Consider the following 18,858-nt stretch of genomic DNA (forward strand, 5'->3'; position numbering starts at 1 on the left):
AGCAGGCATTTCCAAAAAGGATTCTTGAATATTACCTTTTTTATATAAGGGGATAAGAGCATATCCAGGAGAAAATTTTGGCTCTTTTAACATTTTAAATGTATTCCCTCTTCTTTAATAAAATCATGACATCTAGATTGCATATTCTTTGTCCTACTTTTCAGATGGCAGCATCTCCTATCAGTAGCACGCTCCCATTCAATTGTCTTTGTCAGTTTTATTATTATTATTTTGCTTAATACAATTTAGTCTTTTTATTATTCTTTATTTCTCTTCCACATTAGTATTTTTATTTTTGTTTATTTATTTTTAGTTTTATTTATTTTATTTTATTTTATTTTATTCTTATGAACACCCTTGCTGCAGTGTTCTAACTTTTAATGATTGCTGTTGACAGGAGAAAAGAAGAGTCAGACAAGAACTATTTTGAAGGTACAGGCTATGCTCGAGTTCCAACTCAACCGAACGCTCCCATCCCAACCTTCGGACAGACCATTCAGACCACAGTGGATAGAGGTTTGCTGTTCTTTGCAGAAAACCAGGTAATATATAAACATCCGGAACCTACCAAAATATTCATTCTGTGTTGCAATTTGCAGATGACTGGGTTATTTATAAACATCCAAGTAGATCTGAAAAACAATGTGCAAAGGTGGCCTGCCTCCTCTCTCTTGGCCAATTGCTTCTTTCTATTGGTAGGGGGCAGGGTGGAATGGTGAGTGTTGATGAGGAAGAGTAATCAGAAATTTGAGACCATAATGCAAAATGGGGACGAAAAATATCTCCCATTCAATTGTCTTTGTAAGTATTATTATTATTATTATTATTATTATTATTATTTTGCTTAATACAATTTAGTCTTTTTATTATTCTTTTTTTTCTCTTCAACATTGGTGTTTCTATTTTTTATTTATTTGTTTTTAGTTTTATTGATTTTATTTTTTTAAATACATGACAGTGGAATGCATTACCATTCTTATTACACATATAGAGTACAATTTTTCATATCTTTGCATATAGAGTATGTTCAAAATTATTTTTAAATTTATATTTTACAGTGCTGGGGATTGAACCCAGAGCCTTGCACATGTTAGGTGAACACTTAACTACTGAGCTATAACCCCAGACCTTTTTTATTTTTTGAGACAGGATCTTCCTAAGTTGCTGAGGCTGGCCTTGAACTTGGGATCCTCCTGCCTCAGTTTCCTAAGTAGCTGAGACTACAGACATGTACCACAGAGCCTGGCTTGGGTATTGGTTTTGTTCTTTGAAAAGTACTGCTTGCCTAATAATCTACTTATCGTGCCATAGAACAATTGCAGACCTCCTGGGGTCTCTGTGATCCAGATGACTGACGTGACCTCCTGCTATTCCATCTTGCTCTGACTCTTGCCAGGCTGCCTGGGGTGTCTCTTTATCAGTCTACATTGAAGCAGCTGAGATTCCTGAGGACCATTCCTTCTTTTTCATTGGTTCTTTTTAGTTACACATGAAAAAAAGAATCCATTTTGGTATAATTATACAAGCATGAAATACTTAAATTCATTATGTCAGAGAAATCCGAAGGCACACTCAACAAATGATCATCAGTGCCACCTGCTGGTCCAGGGAAAGTAGGTGGGTTTGCTCTGGCTCCCATGTAGCCACCCTGGGTCTTACAGTGAATTGCTCCTGGGAATAGGAGCTCCTGTAGCTGCTCTCCCAGCTAGTATTTTGGAAGAAATGTGGATCAAACCATGGGCTCTCTAGTCTGAGAATATGAAGTGGATATGGAGTTTGAGATTTTACCAGCCCCTTCTACCTGCAGGGTAGGGACACAGACCTGGCCCAGCTCTCCTCTCTGGGGTTGGTCTGGACCCTTCAGGAGATTCTGAGGCTGAGCTAGTTCTGATGGGTCAGGAAGGTCCCAGCCAGCCTGAAGGATGCTACGAGGTGAGAAGTTGCCCAGTGCCTTCAGTGTGTTCTGAAACAAGGTCTTCTTTCTTGAGGTTGAATATTTCTTTCTCAAAATGCTTGGGACCAGAAGTGTTTCAGATTTGGGATTTTTTTCAGACTACAGAATATTTGCATACACAGAATGAAATATCTTGAGGATGGGACCCAAGTTTAAGCACAAAATTCATATATGTTATACACATAGCCTGAAGGTAACTTTATACAATACTTTTAAAAATTTTGTGCATGAAACAAAATTTGTATTCATTAAACCATCAGCTTAGTGGCATCACATTGGTGCTCAAAAAATAATTTTTTTTTTTTAGGTTTTGAAGAATTTCATGTTTGGATGCTCAAACTGTACTACATTTTGAACTTCTTAAAGACTAAGAACCAAAAATAGTATATATGTTAGAAGAAAACTTACATAATGTCATTGTGTAAGAAGTGATGCAGAGCTGCTATTAAGCAGGATGGTTCCTTCCTCTCTGAGTGCTGCTGTTACTCTTTTTAGTGGATTGATAAACTCTAACCTGACTCTCAACAATAAAGGCTTAGGATCTAGAAAAGGACCAATTTTTCTTTTCAGATGAAGACTCTGGCCTGGGCTTCAAAGGAACAGCTTTTTATTGTTAGGGGACTGGGTAAGAGCAAAGCCTGAAGCTCTGAGTCAGAAATTCCTCTGCTTATCTGACCACAGAGGAAATAGCTGCCTTTGGTGCATGCCTTGCTCCATGACAGCCAGGCAATAATGTCAAGACAGACACGGTTCCTGTCCTCTAGGTGTCCGGTGTCATACAAAGCATGCTATTAATGGGTCCTTAGTCTGTCCCAATTGTAAGGAGCTGTATAGAGGGAAAATGAGGCTGACGGCATTAAAGTCTTTCTTGAGCAGAGGATGCTTTGACAGAGACCCAGAACGACAAGTAGAAACTGGTATTTGGGGGACAGGGCAATGCAGGACCTGGCAGAGGTAGGGACACAAAGAAGGCCTAGGGGTGAGAAGGCCAGGAGCGCCCAGGGATGGAAGGGTGACCTGTGTGGTTGTGACTTGGAGAGCAAGAGGGAGTGCTAAGGAATGAAGGGAAGAGATGCTCAGCCCTTGCAGTATCTGCCGGGGCATCAGGAATGTGTCTGAAAACAAAGGAAAGTAAGGTTCTTGCACTGGCATTTTCAGAAGGCTGCTCTTGCTGCTGAGTGGAAGTGATTTGAAGGGACACAGGGAAACTAGCAGGCTATTGCTATGCAGTTGAGCTAAAGAAATTGTGGCTGGGACCAGGGGGATGATGTGAGAAACTTAATGGAAGAATTCAGAAGATTTGATTGGATGGGAGAGAAAGACCAGGAATGACTCTGAAGGGTATGGCTTGCTTACCAAGATGATGATGATGATGATGATGATGATGATGATGATGATGATGAGTGAGAGAGAGCAGGGGAGATGTGCACAGGATGAAGAAAAGAAAGACAGGTTCAGCTTGGCAGCATATGGGAGGCATGTAGATCATAAGTTCTTCTGAGGATATTTTGAATTTGAAGTATCATTAGTCATGCAAGCACTAACTAGGGGATCAGACATACAGACCTGGCCCCAAAGGGACATGTCTAGGCTGGAGAGAAGCATCTGGGCTTCATGAGCACAGCTGAGCTGGAACCCTAGGAGCAATCATGAGCATCAAGGCAAAGGGAGTGGTGTGAGGGAAAGAAGGAGTCCCATGCGGGAGCCTTGCAGGACCCAGACACTGAAATAGGGAATAGAGGGGAGGAGGCAGCAAAGTGACCAAGACGTAGGAGTAAATCAGAAAACAGGTGGTGGAAAATATCTGGGGATTTTTCTCTCTCTGAAAGGTAGTGCTCATGTTTTCAAATTACTATAATATTCTCTGTCCTTTCAGTTTCTATGTTCTTTGTGGATGGGCTACGGATGGGCATGAAACAAAATCATGATAATCACTACCATGTTTTGTGTCCATCCTGAGTGCCAGGCATGATGCTCTCATCACGACCTACAGCAGTGAACCATCACACCCACCCGGTGATGGCTGTTAATAGCACTGCTACTCCTCTTAACTCAAGACAGTTGGAGCTGAGAACAGTTTTTGATCAAGAATAACTTGATTCCCAGGGCCTTGGTCCTTCTTCACCCAGGTCACCTGGTAATCTGTATCATTTCCATTCTCTAGGATCGCTTCATATCCCTAAATATAGAAGACGGCAACCTCATGGTGAGATACAAGCTGAATTCAGAGCCACCCAAAGAAAAAGGAATCAGGGATACCATCAACAATGGAAAAGATCATCTGGTATGACCTTCGAGTCTGTTTACATGAATTTTTAAATGTCTATAGACCTTTAAAATTGATTCAATGCCAACAAAAACAAAAACAAACCCCTTTTATTACCAGACTGACTTATTTTATTAACTGAGGGACACATTCTTTATAAAATTTGAACATTTAGGCACAGAATAGATAATATATATCACATATATAAACCATGATTAATTTCACATAAAAATATTTCTATTAAAATATTTTCATATCAGATTTTTTTAACCCCAAACTGCTACTGCAATCTTTGTACCATGTGTATAATGAATCTGAAGAAAAGTAAAGATTGAATGGCTCTGGGCCATTCATGTGAATAGGATTCTTTTCTTTCCCATTGCTTTCTGATTTACCTCATTTATTTCAGATTCTGATCAAAATTGGAAGAGTCCAAAAAGTTATGCGGATAAATGTGGATAATCAAAACATTAAAATTGAGGGGGAAATATTTGATTTCAGCACATATTATCTTGGAGGAATTCCAATTGCAATCAGGGAAAGGTAAGATCATATGTTTTGTTAAAAAAAAAAGGATCACCTTTTATAGTGGTAATGAATGCCATCAAAAACCCTGGTCTACCTTGTTTAATTCTGGCCACAGTTAACTTTTCAGTACAAACAGTATAGTTCACAGATTGCAGATACTGAATAATGAAAATGTCTATTCAAAAAGGGGAAACTTTGTGTTGTCCCCATTATCATCCCTGGGAGTCGAGAAACCACAAAGAACACGCTGCCTACAAGTAGAATGAGGCTGTAGCCCTGGCCAGTAAAGGTAGCAAGGAGAGGGTAGGTGTCCCCTGGCCTGATGAGTAGTATCAAGCCCTGAAAGCTGAGGTTGCCGCCTTTAGGAAGTCTCTTGAAGAATCTAGACACAGTGTCTTTTTCCCATCTGCATTTCCAGCCCCCTGCATGCTACAAGCATGGAATAGGTTCATGACTCATCCTTGGATGAATGAACCCATGGATGAATTAAATGTATTCCATACAGGCTGTAAAACTTAATCTGAAATCCACCAGTTTGAGGATGCACTCAGAAATCATTTTTATATTCTTTTAATTTGTTTGTAATGTACCAAAGGCTTTTAGATCACTGACATTAACATGTTAGATGAAAATATCCTAGAAGGTTTTGTAAAGCCTCATGATCAAGCTAAAATACTCCCAGAATGTTTGATTGTGATCATTTTTATACGTGTGATTCTTCTTTTTTTGTACCAGGGATTGAACCCTGGGGCGCTTAACCACTGAGCCACATCCCCAACCCTTTTTATTTTTCATTTTGAGACAACCTCACAATTTAGTGAGCAATTTAGCTTAAGGCCTTGCCAAGTTGCTGTGCCTGGCTTTGAACTTGTGATCTTCCTGTCTCAGCCTCCTGAGCTGCTGGAATTACAGGCATACACTACTATGCCTAGCCCTACATGTGATTCTTCAGATTGGAAAGCTCAACCTTAGTAGTTTGGGAGTGAATGCCTTTAAACTCAGTGGCCTTTGTAGATCATGGTCTATAACACCTGAATTTTGCAAATGAAGAAATTGAGTCAAAGAGATGATATTAATATTGAATAGTAATATTAAATAGTAATATGGTCATGAACAACTAGTTATGAATTGCCAGTGACCTTGATATTATTCAACTAAGTGTAATAAGAGACTACTTTAGGTAGTCAGCACTTCAGAGTACATTTGAGAGTTATTGTTTATTTGTTCATTACACAAGTGTTTTTGAGGCCTAGTGTGCATCAGGGATGTGACAGGTGTTGGAGAGCTCTCAAGAAGAGAGGAAGTGAGATGGTCATTATAGTCAAGTATGGCACATGCTATGAGAGTGCACATGGGCCTCAAGGCCACACCACAGGGGATCTTGCCAATCATGGTGGAGCTATTGGAAAGACTTCAGCAGCAAAAGGGCATGATCTCTTTGGGGTTTTCAGTATCTCACTCTAGCGCAAGGCAGAGATCAGATTAGGGAAGAGGAAGAACAGAAGCAGGCAGAGAAGTTGGAAGAGTAGATAGAGTATTAGCAGAGGTGAGAGATGAGGGTGGCCTGATCCAGGGGAAGGGGTAATAGCAATGCAGGTGAGGAAAAGGGAGCAGGTCCCAGAAGTAGCCCTTAATAGTTGCCAAGGCAGAGCTAGGAAAAGAGGAAAGTGGTCAAGACTGATACCTGGTTTTTGGTTGAACATGTGGGTGGATAAAGGCACCAGAGGAAGAGCAGGTAACATATTCAGTCTGAAACAGCCTGCGCTCAGAAGCCAGAGACACAGCCAGGTGGAAAGGCACAGAAGCAGGTGGCAAGAATGGCCTGGAACTCCAGAGAGAAAACAGGCTGGAGCCAGGGTGACTGATGTTCAGGGACAGGTGGTCATTTAGATTATGGAGACAGGTGCGCTGCCCAGAGCCAGAGACAGGAGGAATTCTCCAGGGAAGACAATAAGAAAACCATTAGTAGGAGGTTTGCATTTGTGTGTTACTAGCAGAAGGTCCCTGGTCAGTGACATTGGCACCAGCCAATCGAGGCCCACTAGGGTGGAGGGCAGGACCACAAGAGCAGTTCCAGTTTAGGATCTGCCACCGAAGAGTGGTGTGGCCTTGGGTTAAGTCAACACTCAATCTTTCTTTGCCTTTTTATCTCTCTCCACTAAGAAAATATATACGCAGATATTAAATGCCTATACATGTAGACAGACATATAGGATTCTCCTAGTAATTGGTCTGAGAATGTTGCAAACAAACAAAAAGGCTACTTCCTTTTTCTGGCTAGTATATTCCAGTTTCCAATCAAAATTTTTTTAAAAAAAATGGGAAATGCAGGAAATAGAGGCAAGTCTAAAGATTTCTCTGGACTTTTACACTTTTGAAAGTAAAATACTAGGCTGGAGACACAGCTCAGTTGGTAGAGTGCTTGCTTCGCATGCACCAGGCCCTGGGTTTAATCCCCAGAAACACACACTCTCTCTCTCTCTCACACACACACACACACACACGAAAGAAAGTAAGAAAAAAAAAAGAAAGAAAATACTAAGCAATATTCAGCTGTTTCTGGGTTGCTTCATCCCTAAGTGAGGCTATTAGTGATCTAGTGAATCCTCAAACTGCCCTCTGACATGGGTTTCTGGAGGTGGGTGGACACAGAGGAATTCTACCCATAACCCACAGCCAAGCTGCGTAGAGGCAACCAGGCAGCTCTTCCCAAGGAGGGAGGTGTCTGATGCCTGGCATACATGGAAGGCCCCTGTGGACATCTGAGTATCCAAACCTGTCATGGGGCAAAACACACTAGCAGTAGGCAGGTTTGCTCCAGGGATTTTGTGGGTGTTTTGCGTCTCTGTCTCTTCCTGTGATTTGTCTTCTGGAAATGGGAACCCATATCTTGGAATATTTAAGATTCTAATCAGAAATCACAGCCTGTAACTCCCATCTGCTTCCCAGGAGAAGAGCAGAACATCCCTGATAATACCAGTAGGTCTGACACCAAAAAGGAACTTTTTCCTGGGAACTTATATCACTGCATTACAGAGTGTGATTATAAAATGTGAAAATAACTTGAAAAGTGAAAAACTGATCAGGGATCAGCTGAACATTTACTAAGTACTCCACTCTGAGTTTAGGATTATATTTTTTTCTTGTCGCTCTCTGAAATCTGCCTACAGCAGCCATGGACCTAGATAAGCTTTGTGGACAGATTGGCCCAGAGTATGCACACACATGTGCTCCAGTGTGGGAATCCTTAAAACACTAACATGTACCCTGCATTCACGTTCCTCTAGCAAGTATGTTCAGACCCTGCACTGTGGAGTAAACACAGAAGTTCAGGCCTTCAGATAGCCCAGGAGAGAATTTCATAATACATCAAAATATATATAAAGAGACCAGCTCCAAGAATTAAAAGTTTAGGCCTCAGATAGCTCAGGAGAGAATTTCATAACACATAAAAATATGTATAAAGGGACCAGCTCCAAGAATTTCCTCCTCTTCTGGGCCAAAAAGCCATCTTTACAAAATAATTAAGCTCATGCTGCCATACCAGTGAGAATTTGTTTCTGCTTTTTCCTTTTAATGAAATTTAATTTTATGTGTGTTCCATGCAGCTCCACTGTTCATAATGAATTGGATTAAAATGAATGCAGACACCTTTCCATTTAGAAAAGTGAGCAGCCCTAGGGACTTATAATGAAATCTTCGGCTTTTCTTAGTATACCATTTGTTTTAGAAATATAAACATTTGTCTGGGCTTCAGTCAGTTCACATGTGTTAATGCTTCATGTAAATTCAGCTCCAAACACATCCAGAAGTCAAATCAGAGGGGAAATGCCCAGGCGTTACACAGGAAGGTGTTGTAGAAATGGCTGTCATAATAATAATGATAGTATGGTAATATGGGGGTGGTCACTAGCCCCCACCATCTCACTGAGCACCAACCATTGTTGGAATGTGTTACACATATTAACTTATATAAACTCAGGACAACTCTATGAAGCATTAACATGATCCTATTATACAGATATGGAAACAGAGGCACAGAGAAGTCAAATTGCCTGCTCAAACAGCAGGGATAGCCCTCATCTCTAGAGAGCACTATTTTGCCTTTGGAACACCTGAGAGTTCATAGCCATGTGCCACCACTGTCTGAAGCTTTTCCCCTACACTAGCTACCTTAATTCTCAGAGTGACCCCTGGCCTACTGTCACACATGGTAAGGATAGTTAAGGGGTGGATACAGCCTGGAACCCAGGTGACACCATTGGTTCAGCCTAGCAATGGTTAAACCACATCACATTTTCCATAATTGAATCGAACCAAAAAGTAACCCCTTACTTCTTCCAAGTTCATAGTGGCTCACTTAAGAGTGGACAGGAAAAAAAAGAACAAAAGTTTTTCTAGAGCATTTGTGGGTTCTTATATGTTATTTACAAGTTTCTTAACACATTTATATAAGTTAACATAATAAGTATATATTAGCTTATTAATATACTTTCCATCTACCATGCAATGCCAAGACTCTGGGGAGTGGAGGGTGGAGATTTCTAGATATTGGGTATATTTTGTCTCTGTCCATTTTGGGGACAGTGGACATTCTTCTGTCAACATTATTGGATTTTTAAAGTGAAGAATGAAGACTCACTCAATGAATGAAGGAGGTAGATTATTCCAGCATCATAAAATAAGCAACATTATAGGAATCCTGGGAGAGCATGATAGGAATCCTGTGAGCACAGAGAGCTATAAAATGTATGGAACTTGTTTATGGATGAGAAATGCTGGACAGCAAGTGTTTCAGTTTTGACTCTCAGGTGAGCCTGACATGATCCTATTCTGTATCCTCCATCAGGTTTAACATTTCTACACCTGCTTTCCGAGGCTGCATGAAAAATCTGAAGAAAACTAGTGGTGTCGTTCGGTTGAATGATACTGTGGGAGTCACCAAAAAGTGCTCCGAGGACTGGAAGGTAAGTGGAGGTTCAGAACCTTGCAACAGAGTTCGGAGTGTATCCCAGCTGACCCATCTCCTGAACTTTGGACTATTTTCTGTCCTATACTTTCACCAATACCGGCAAACTGGTCCCCCTACACTGCCCATGTATTCGCAAGATACAGAGCCTCTTCCAACTTGCATATTAAATTTGTAGCAAAGTAAGAATATCAGCGATAGGTGCAAATCCTTACAGATGATTGGTAACTTATTAGGCAGAAGAGAAAACTCAAGTTTCTTTCTGAGTTACATAAATCACCTTCATCAGTTCCAGTAAAGTGATAGAGAGCAAGGTACTGTATTTCAGCCATGAAATGTTGATAGCACCAATAATTTATTCCACATTTGTATTTTAGCTTGTGCGATCTGCCTCATTCTCCAGAGGAGGGCAAATGAGTTTTACCAATTTGGACTTCCCCTTGCCGGACCACTTCCAGGCCTCCTTTGGATTTCAGACCTTTCAACCCAGTGGTGTATTGTTAAATCATCAGACCCGGGTAAGAAATAGTCCCTAATATTGAACAAGGTTTAAACCTGACTCAAAGTTTGGTGTCAAAAACAACAGAGTTTTGTTTTGTTTTGGTACCAGAAATTGAACTCAGGAGCACTTGACCACTGAGCCACATCCCCAGTCCGATTTTGTATTTTATTTAGAGACAGGATCTCACCGAGTTGCTTAGTGCCTCACTGTTGTTGAGGCTGACTTTGAACTCATGATCTCCTGTCTCAGCCTCTGGGATAACAGGTATGTGCCACTGTGCCCAGCTACAGAGATGTTTTGAAGGTAGAATTATGAGGCATTTTATCTCTCATCATGGCAAATGCTATTGTATAGTTCAATCGTGGGGTAGGTCCTGAAAGAAATCAGGCTTAGGACATACCCAATAATTTGCAGAACTGAATTTGTGGGTATCCATGAATTCACTTTTATTATCTTAAAACTTTTCTTTAGTAGTGCATTATAAAGCTATACAGAATAATGGGGTTGGCTTTGACATATTCATAAATGCATATAGCATAGTATTCTCCATTTTAATCCCCAGTACATCTTTTTTCCATTACCCCCTCATTTTCATTCTTTACAGGTATATTTTGTGATTTAAACCATGTGGCTAAATTTTAAATCTAAGTTTTAAAAAAATCCAGATTTATCTCATTACTTTTTTATTACACAAAGGCTAGCTCTTTAGGGACCTTTCTTTGCAGCAACTGGTTGAACCCTATTTATATCCAGAGATGGAGGAAAAGAGGGTCCTTTGCTCCCTCCCCATGTACAACAGAGCCTTAGAAATTCTCTTCAGCTAGGAGGTGCCCTCTGCAGCTCAAGAGGATTTTGCTGGGGTGGCCATGTGGGTGTAGGAGTCAGCGAGTCAACACTCACAGACTCCACAAAATTCACTTGCAGAATGAGTGGAATTTTTAAATAGAATACTGTCATTCTTGATTTGTTTCTTTAGGATTGTCCAGTATAATATATATCTAGCATCTGTTGAGAAGGTGGGAGGTAGTGGACTGACTCTGAGGCTACCTAGTATTAGGAATACCACTCCTCTCTTGGTAATTTGCATGCTCTCTCTCTCTCTCTCTCTCTCTCTCTCTCTCTATATATATATATATATATATATATATATATATATATATATATATATATATATAAAATTTTAAAACTAGTCCTAAAAAAGCATATGTCAGGCGCTGGGATTGTGGCTCAGCAGTAGAGCACTGACCTAGCACGTGCAAGGCCCTGGGTTCAATCCTCAGCACCACATAAAAATAAAGTAAGCAAAATAAAAATATCAAAAAAAAAAGCATGTGCCAACATTTGACAGTGGGGTGTCTTCCATCAAAGCAGGAGGTCTTGGCCTAGCTCTTTTGACAACTAATACTTGCTTCCTCTGCCATGTGTAGGATTACTCAGTACACAATACAGAAAATGGTCAATAGCAGGTGGAAGAATAGAGTTAGTGAATGATTACATTAATCCTGGATAATAGAGGAATCTTAGAAATACCTTAGGGACATTGCCTTCAATTCTGTAATGGGTTAACTAAGAAATACATAGAAAGTAGCATTTTTTGAACCAATTCAAAATGAGTACTGCCAACTGAAAATAAAAGGCAGCACAGCAGGGTGCAGTAGAACATGCCTGTAATCCCAGCAGTTTGGGAGACTGAGGAAAGAGGATGACAAGTTCAAAGCCAGCCTCAGCAACTTTGCAAGGCCCTAAGCAACTTCATGAGACTCTGTCTCAAAAAAAAAAAAAAAAATGAAAAGAGCTGGGGATGTGGTTCAGTGGTTAAGCATTCTGGGTTCAATCCCTGGTCCCCCTGCCCCAAGCGGGGAAAAACAGACTGAAAGCTCACTGAAGAATCACATCTTGCTGAGTACCATGAAACTTTAAACTTGGTAGAATATAATATGAATAAAATTGGAATGACAGCTGCTGAAATTGCACATTTTTTTATTTAATAACTGACCAAAAGACAGAAATCATCTTGCCAAAAATTTTCAACTGCAGAATTTGTCATGAGAATTTTTGCTTCCTAGAAATAATGACCAGATAGTAGAAAAAAATCATAATAATCAAAGCAAAGAAAACATTGTTATAATGTTTATGGAGGAAAAATCATTGTTGGAAATTCCTGTGTCACTTACCATTGCTTACAGAAGTTTCAATGTTACTATTAAAATGGCTCATTGTATTTCATACCTCCAAGGAATCAGAGTAGAATGGATCAAGCCTGAGAAAGAAATATTGTTGAACTTAATGATCAATAATTAGCATATTTGCTATTTTAAAAATTGACAAATCAACTCTTTGCTATAAAAAACATTCAGGAAAGAATTGATGGAAATAACTTTAGCAAATAAAAGTAAAAATAGAAAAAGGTAGAAATGATGTAACTATTTTGTATAACTGATTGAGAAATACAATTGGCTTAGTGAATGTAGAAAGTCCAAAACAAAATGATTTTGATGAATTCATCAGAGTTGAATTAATTTGCTTAAGATCTTTATATTTATAAACATGGAGACAAAATATTCAAAAAGTAATCTTTAGATTAAAATGACAGTGTCAAAACATCTGGGTCAAAACATCCTAACTGTTTTGCACATGGCTTGAGTCATAAATTCAGTATTTATTCATTCATATTCCTTGAATACAAATTAATTGCTTTCTTCTATAATGATTTCAGACAAGTAGCCTTCAGGTCACTCTGGAAGATGGTCACATTGAATTGAGCACCAGGGACAGCAACGGCCCAATTTTTAAATCTCCAGAGACATATATGGATGGCTTACTGCATTATGTATCTGTAATAAGTGACCGAGCAGGGTGAGTGGGATGATATTTCTGCTAAAAGAGCTGAGAGTTCTACTTTATTTAGTTTAATTAAATTTTCTGGTGCCTTTTTGCAAAATATTTATTCTTAATACAAATGTGATTTGACTAATAAGTCTTGGCCTCCTTCCTTGTTCCATATTAATTTCCTCATTCACAAAATAGATCAATAGTCAGATAGATAAATTAACTGTGGTGCATTTAAAATGAAATACTATACAGCAATAAAAAGAAAGATCTAGAACTATATCTAATGACATGAATGAACCTAATGTTGAGCAAAAGAAGTCACACATCAAAGAGTTCATCCTCTGTGATTTTATTTACATGAAGTTCAAAAAAATAGGCCAAATTAATTTATCATGTCAAAATTCAGGATACTGATTATTCTTGGAGAAGGAGGGAAGCTGGAGAGAAAAAAAAAAGGAACACAAAATCTATTTTGTTTCTTTTTGGGGGTGCCGTTATATTGATGTATTCATGTCTCAGAAATCTATTGAGTTGAACATTTATGTTATGTGCACTTTCTCTTTCTGTACAATGCCTAATAAAAATGTAATGTGAAAAATATAGATATGAAAAAAATTTAATGTTCTTTAAAAAGTCTAACTAGTTCTTTTAGGTAGTAGTGATTGAGTCTAGGTTAAAACAGCAACTTGACCAAGATGGCAGAGTGGTATTTTTTTTTTCCCTAGTTGTTCTTATATTTGTTTTGCTTTCTTCCTCTTCTAGCCTTCGACTTCTCATTGATGACCAGCCTCTGAGAAGAAACCAAAGGCTACCAGGCTTTTCAGCTTCTCAGCAATCTCTCCGCCTGGGTGGGAGTCATTTCGAGGGTTGTATCAATAATGTTTTTATCCAGAGGTGGGTGATCTTTTCTCCATGTGTAACTTCTGAGGACAGCCTGCCTGTGTGAAGGGTATCTCATTGATCCAGTCAGCAAAGTCAGATCGATCAACATGCTGTACCAGCCTCTCACACCGCAGACTCCCAAATACCCTCTTTGGCAAGAGACGTCCATTAACAAACCAACCAACAAAAAAGCTCCTGACTTCAGCCTCCCTTTAGAAGGGCAGCTTTGGCATATAACCTTGGAAAAGGTCTAACTAAAATTAGCTTTCAGATTATGGTCCTGAAAAAATATTCACCCTGAAGTTTTATTTCATTTTAATCAGGATGGGGTAATTAGATATAATCAGTTCACCATGGTTTTCAAGCCAAGGAATTGCATGGACCAGTGTGGTAATAGGAAATGAAACCACCACGGCGTTGAACATGACTTTTAGTAGAAAGAATAGAGCTTGGTGCTTCTATGCATGCTAGCATTTAACTGTTTCCTGTAATTTAAAATGATTGGATTTAGATAAAAGGCAGAATCCTCCCCAAGGCAGAGAGAAGTCCTCCTGGTGTTGGCCATGCATCTTAGACTGGAACTTGTAGGCTGCCTTGATGGAGCTACCTCCCCTCCCACCACCCATCAGGCACCAACCTCCTTGGCCAGTTTCAGGCTCAGAGTTCTCAATCTTCATCCGTTTGATATAACATCTTCCTTGAACAGGAAGTGGGAGTGATGGAGAAGACAGGAAGGGGGTTAGTCTTTTGGCAGTCATAAGTCTCAGGCAGCAAACATGCAATAAAGCAGATCTGCTGTGACACTTTCCTACTCGAACATAGTCAGATGCATCCTTGCATAAACTCAGAGGTTTGCTGATGTTTGCCCTCATTTTGTATCAGCCGGTGCCCATCTTTTCCCTCTCTGCATATTTGATTTTCACATTTCTCTCTATGACACCCATTCCCAAGAAAGAACTAGTATTCTAGCCCTGCCACAAGTCCAAGTAATAAAAGTTTCTTGAGCCCTTCTGCTGGCCTGTAGATGTGACATACAGGCAGGTGATGGAAGTTGACCTAGGCAGCGAGAATGCTATTTTTATGATGCACTCTCTGGACCAGTGGGTCTTCCTCCATGAGTGACAGCTTGACAGCAGCTTTCACTTCTGCCCTCCTTCCAGGTTATCCGAGAGTCCTGAAGTCCTGGATTTGGCCAGTAAATCTACCAAGAGAGACGTGTCCCTGGGAGGCTGCAGTTTAAACAAACCACCTTTTCTAATGTTGCTCAAAGGTTCCACGAGGTTTAACAAGGCCAAGACTTTTAATATCAACCAGGTAAGTGTCAAAGCCTCACCTTGAGGTTGACTTCTCCCCAGAGCATGTTCCTCAGCCTGCCTGGTGGGAGAGGGTGGGCCAGGGGATGAGCAGTCACTGGGTCCATGTTGGGCAGTGGCCCCATGAAGCAGCGCTGGTAGCCATTGATGGCTGAATTGTACCAAATGACAAAGCGGGTTTTCTTTTTAACCTTTATTTTGTAACTTGATAAAAATTTGTCATTTTTTGCAGTCAGAGAACAAATAGAAATATAACCGAAGGCCACCGGTTCGCCCTTGATAAGTGCAAAGCCAGGAGATAGAAGAGGGCAGAGAGGTTGATTACTTACACCTGAGGGTTGTTATCAGGGAGAGAGAAGGGAAATTGCATGGAAATGGAAGGTGATCCTCAGGGTTATACAAAATTACATACAAGAGGAAGTGAGGGGTAAGGGAAGAATAATACAAGTGGAAGAAAAGATTTACAGTAGAGGGGGTAGAGAGAGTAGAGGGGAGGGGAGGGGAGGGGAGGGGGGATAGTAGAGGATAGGAAAGGCAGCAGAATACAACAGACACTAGAAGGGCAATGTGTAAATCAATGGAAGTGTAAATGATGTGATTCAGCAATCTGTATACGGGGTAAAAATGGGAGTTCATAACCCACTTGAATCAAACTGTGAAATATGATATATCAAGAACTATGTAATGTTTTGAACGACCAACAATAAAAAAAGAAAAAAAAAGTAGTGTTTTTATCCTGAGGTGGGTGATCTTTTCTCAGTGTGAAACTGATAAGGACAGCCAGCCTGTCACAAGTACAGAGAGCACACTGGGGTTCATTCTTTTTTTTTTGTTTGTTTGTTTTTTATTGATTGTTCAAAACATTACAGAGCTCATGATATATCATCTTTCATACATTAGACTCAATTGGGTTTTGAACTCCCATTTTTACCCCAAATACAGATTGCAGAATCACATCTGTTACATACTCACATTATTACATAATGGCATATTCGTGACTGTTGTATTCTGCTACCTTTCCTATCCCCTACTATCCCCACTCCCCTCCCCTCCCCTCCCATCTTCCCTCTCTACCTCCTCTGCTGTTGTTCAATTCTCTCCCCTTTAGCAGTGCCTCTGCACCAACAAAGAAAACAAAGGGCTTGTACTGGAAAGACTCTAATCACATGCAGAGGCAGGTGCACTTCTGAGCATGCTCAGTTGGAAGTCATGCATCTTCATATGTCACATGTTCAAAAATGACTGATAGGAACATTCATCACCTGGGTGGAGGTTTTAACATTATATTGAGATTATAATGAACAATGTTTACTCTAGGTTACCTGGAAGAGGGCCTGTGAGGCCTTGGCTGGTTTAAACCAGTTCTTTGTGGTTTTCTCTGGAGGGCTTCAACGGAAACATCACAAACAAACAAAAAGCTTGAAAGGAATACTAATAGTCATCTAAAGGGGCAGCAGCTCCCCTGTCCAATATAGATGATTGCCCCTAAAACTAACTGCATAGCTGCTAACAGAACTTGAACTTGAGTTTCTTTTTTTTTTTTTTTTTTTCTGTAGCTGATGTCATGCTCTTTTGACACTTGGGCTGAGTCTATAGCAATCCAATGATTTTCTTTAGAACATAAGGTCCACACCACTTCTCTTGCCTTCAGATATTACCTCTGCCCTAGTGCAATTCCTGAGGTAAGGTATACACATGCACCCAGGCCTCACTGAAGCCAATAATATGCATTATCAACTGCATGTTAGAAACACCCAAGGAACTTTAAAACCCCAATGTTCAGGCTACGTCTGACCCAAGTAAGTCAGAGGCCCTTGGACTGGGCCAGCAAATCATAAGTTTATAAACTCCTCAGGTGATTCTAATGTGCAGTGCTGAGAAAGACTGAAAGGAAATGCCATTCTTGGTGTAGAGGAATGAAAATGTGGTCATGAATTGAACACAGGTTAGGATTTAAGGAATTCCTCGCCCTGCCTGAGGTCAGCAGTGTGACCTCCCCAGGCCTGAGGTCACAGTTAACCCCGAATACCTCTGCTCTATCAGGCATTACAGTAGCACTCCAAGTACACTCTCATACTAAATCCTTAACCTTTTGTGGTAAGTACTATTAATAGGCACATCTTACAGAAAAGGATGCTATGTTTTAGACAGGCGAGCAATTGTTGGCCCATATTCCCCCAGGTAGAATGTGGAGATAGAATTCCAACCCAGGAGCCTATGCTGTCTGGAGAGCAATCTGCCCTTGTTCAACATACTTTTCACTTGATGTCAACCACATACTGCTCATCTACCAATATTTCCTTGCTCTACAATAATTCGGGGACATGAGAACAGATAATACATAAGAAGAAGTGTTTCCTGCTATTAAGAAGAAATGCATTTCTTAAATTCCAAAGGGTTGTCATTTTACTGCTGTGAGAAGAATAGTTTTAGAATTGCCTTCTCAGAAATTAAGTCATGTATTCATTTTTTTTTATTGTAAGGCTGATAGCTACTGAGATACAAAATTAGCATAGTGATAGTAGGACTGGAAAGAAGGAGATGGATTCCAAAGCTATTTAGAAGATATAATATATTGAAATGAGACAATAATTGGATTTGAGAGACCAGGGAAAGACAGGAGAATTCCTTGTCAGCCAATCTGGATTGTTGGGTAGATGGAGATGCCACTGAGAGAGCCACAGAGATAGGAGGACAAGTATTTGGAGAGAAGGAGGGGTAGTTTGTTTATATTGAGTGACAGGTGTCTTCAGGACATCCAGGTGGATTGGGGGGGGGCAGGTGGGAACCATCAGTGTCTCTGGGTGGAACTGGGGCTATTGCCATGGGAGATACCAGTGAATACATTATTTAATTTTCTCTCTGCTCCAGGCAAGCTCCAGGATACATAGAAGAAGATCGTTCTGCTTCCAATAGCAGAGCAAATGCAACAGAAATTAATAGTTAGGTCATAGACCTTGGAGTCAGACTTCCTGAGTTTGCATGGGGCCTTTCTACTGACTAGGTGTGTGCCCTTGAATTGTGTAACCTCTCTGTGGGTCTCTTTGCCCCAATGTAAATGAAGACAAATAGTGATAATATCTCATGAGGTTGGCGTGACAATTAAATGAGGAAATAAATAAATAAACACAAAACCCTTAGAAAAGTGCCTTCCCTGTAGCATGCAATACGCATTAGTTATTATTACTGTGTATGATAAGAGGAACCTAAATGAGAGGGATGTGACATGCTATAGGAGTGGCGCAACAGGAATTTTTCTGTTATAGAAATCAGGGGGATCTTTCTGGAGGATGTGACCCAGGAGCTGGAGATATGTGGAGCATGAGTTGTGTTTAGATTCATGAATATTTGTGCAGCATGAGCTGAAGCCCAAAGTTGGGAGGCAGGATGTGGGCGGCACTCACATGTACCAGACACTTTGCAAGCATCCTCTGTGATGCTCTCAAGGCTTCATGTTGTCTCTTTCAGCTTGCACCACAGCCCTCTGAGGGCAAAATAAAACACCAACTTCATGGGCCAGGAAATTGAGTTCAGAAATGCTTAAAAAAAAATCTTGCCCCAGAATACACAGTCAGTAAATAGTAGAGTCAAAATCTCCAATAATATGCTTTT

At 40.2% G+C, this 18,858-nt stretch overlaps 1 protein-coding gene across 2 annotated transcripts in view; it reads left to right on the plus strand.

The window, feature by feature from the left end:
- LAMA3 (laminin subunit alpha 3) overlaps positions 1 to 18,858 on the plus strand; it is a 244,899-nt gene that overhangs the window by 207,771 nt on the left and 18,270 nt on the right. For both annotated transcript variants that reach the window (XM_081263355.1, XM_081263356.1), the window contains 8 exons: positions 398 to 542; positions 4,119 to 4,238; positions 4,630 to 4,763; positions 9,598 to 9,715; positions 10,095 to 10,235; positions 12,936 to 13,075; positions 13,814 to 13,945; positions 15,094 to 15,247. In XM_081263355.1, coding sequence (XP_081119481.1) covers positions 398 to 542; positions 4,119 to 4,238; positions 4,630 to 4,763; positions 9,598 to 9,715; positions 10,095 to 10,235; positions 12,936 to 13,075; positions 13,814 to 13,945; positions 15,094 to 15,247 — 1,084 coding nt within the window. The remainder of the gene's footprint in view (positions 1 to 397; positions 543 to 4,118; positions 4,239 to 4,629; positions 4,764 to 9,597; positions 9,716 to 10,094; positions 10,236 to 12,935; positions 13,076 to 13,813; positions 13,946 to 15,093; positions 15,248 to 18,858) is intronic.

Source organism: Spermophilus citellus (assembly GCF_964194105.1).
Source record: "Spermophilus citellus genome assembly, chromosome: 12".
NCBI lineage: Eukaryota > Metazoa > Chordata > Mammalia > Rodentia > Sciuridae > Spermophilus > Spermophilus citellus.